Source organism: Acyrthosiphon pisum, chromosome A2, assembly GCF_005508785.2.
Source record: "Acyrthosiphon pisum isolate AL4f chromosome A2, pea_aphid_22Mar2018_4r6ur, whole genome shotgun sequence".
In the NCBI taxonomy this organism is placed as follows: Eukaryota; Metazoa; Arthropoda; class Insecta; order Hemiptera; family Aphididae; genus Acyrthosiphon; species Acyrthosiphon pisum.
The window spans coordinates 20,915,695-20,917,031 of record NC_042495.1 but is presented as its reverse complement, the minus strand read 5'-3'; the positions used below and the strand labels follow the sequence as shown (position 1 = coordinate 20,917,031).

At 57.8% G+C, this 1,337-nt stretch overlaps 1 protein-coding gene across 1 annotated transcript; it reads right to left on the bottom strand.

Annotated features, from left to right (window-relative positions):
* Positions 1–289: 289 nt before the first annotated feature.
* Positions 290–1,018, bottom strand: LOC103308989 (vegetative cell wall protein gp1-like). Its single transcript, XM_008183388.1, has one exon. The coding sequence runs from the start codon at positions 1,016–1,018 to the stop codon at positions 290–292; it is 729 nt and encodes a 242-aa protein (XP_008181610.1).
* Between the last annotated feature and the right edge of the window lie 319 nt (positions 1,019–1,337).

Sequence of the window (1,337 nt, the reverse complement as noted above, 5' to 3'; positions counted from 1 at the left end):
AGCCCGTGGTGGCGGTTGACAAAAGCGTAGACCGGTCGCTGCGGTACCTGTACTTTGTACTGGTTGCCGCTGCGTACCGTGTTATACTCCCCTGTCAAACCACCACACGGGGTACACTTGTACCGGTGTCGGTGTCGTTACGGGTCGGGGTGGCTTGTACTACCTCTGGCTTTCGCTTGAGGTAGACTCGCCCGCGCCCGTGAGTGGTTTATTCGCTTTTTGGGGACCCTATTGGAGTGTAGTACGCCGGATCGTACGCTATTTCCTCAAGCCCCTCGAACGCCGCATATCAATCGTCTTCGGTTATTTCGTCCGTGGTCGGTGATTGGTTTGGCGGCGTATGGCTGGTAGACTGTTCCGGCTCCTTGGAGTTTCCGTCCTTGGGCGCCGGTTTGTCTACCTCCATCGGTTCCAGCGGTGTTGGGCCGGTAGGAGGTGCGCTGGTTGCTTCAGGGTCTGAGGTTAGCGTAGGTCGCTTGGCAAGCCGATGTTGTTGGCTTGCCTCGGCTTCCCTTGCTTTCCTCTTCTCCTTCAGCTGCTGGAACTTACGGCGGTTCCGCACCTGCTGCGCCTCCGTCCTCACCCTTACCGCCGGGCCTGGGGGTACCCGCGTTGTCCTGGGTACCGGTTTCGGCTCCGCAGGCTTCACGGGGGCAGGTGTTGCGGGGGCAGGTGTTGTGGTGGCTGGTGTTGTGGAGACAGGTGTCGTGGTGGCTGGTGTTGTGGGGGCGGTTGTCCTTGTCGGTGTTGGTGGCCTTGTTAGCGACGGGATGCGGCTGCTGGGTGTTGATGTCGATGGTGGTCGTTGCGGCCGCAACCTCCGCTGGATGTCCGCTGTACGGTCCGCCCAGCCCCGGTTGTAGATGGCCGCCCGCACTGGGTCCTGCAGGAGCTGGCGGGTAGTCATCCTCGCGACCTGGGTGGCTGTTCGCGGCTCATCCTGGCCACCGGATACCAGCCCCAGCAGCTGGATGAAGTCGGCCACCTGTTGCAATTTCTCCTGCTGTTGGCCGGTCATGTTGTCTGTGAATGGTGACAAATACAAAAAAAAAAATTTATTTTTACCCTATTGGTGCGCGTTTTAGGTATGACACATGTATTTTTCGTGGCGGTTGCTGGTCGGTAAGAAAGACTCCTTTTCCGACCTGCTTCGCTAGCCTTACCGGTCCCCACCACTTTGGTGCGAACCCGGCGTGAAAATCTTTATGTGCCTTAGATAAGTGGTGTGCTTTGTAGTAGACTACGTCGCCCTTGTCGAACTTCCACCGGTGTGCCGGTGTTCGCGCTTGGATTTACCACTACCTTTTTGGCCTAAAAACACGTTTTTCCGCTCTACC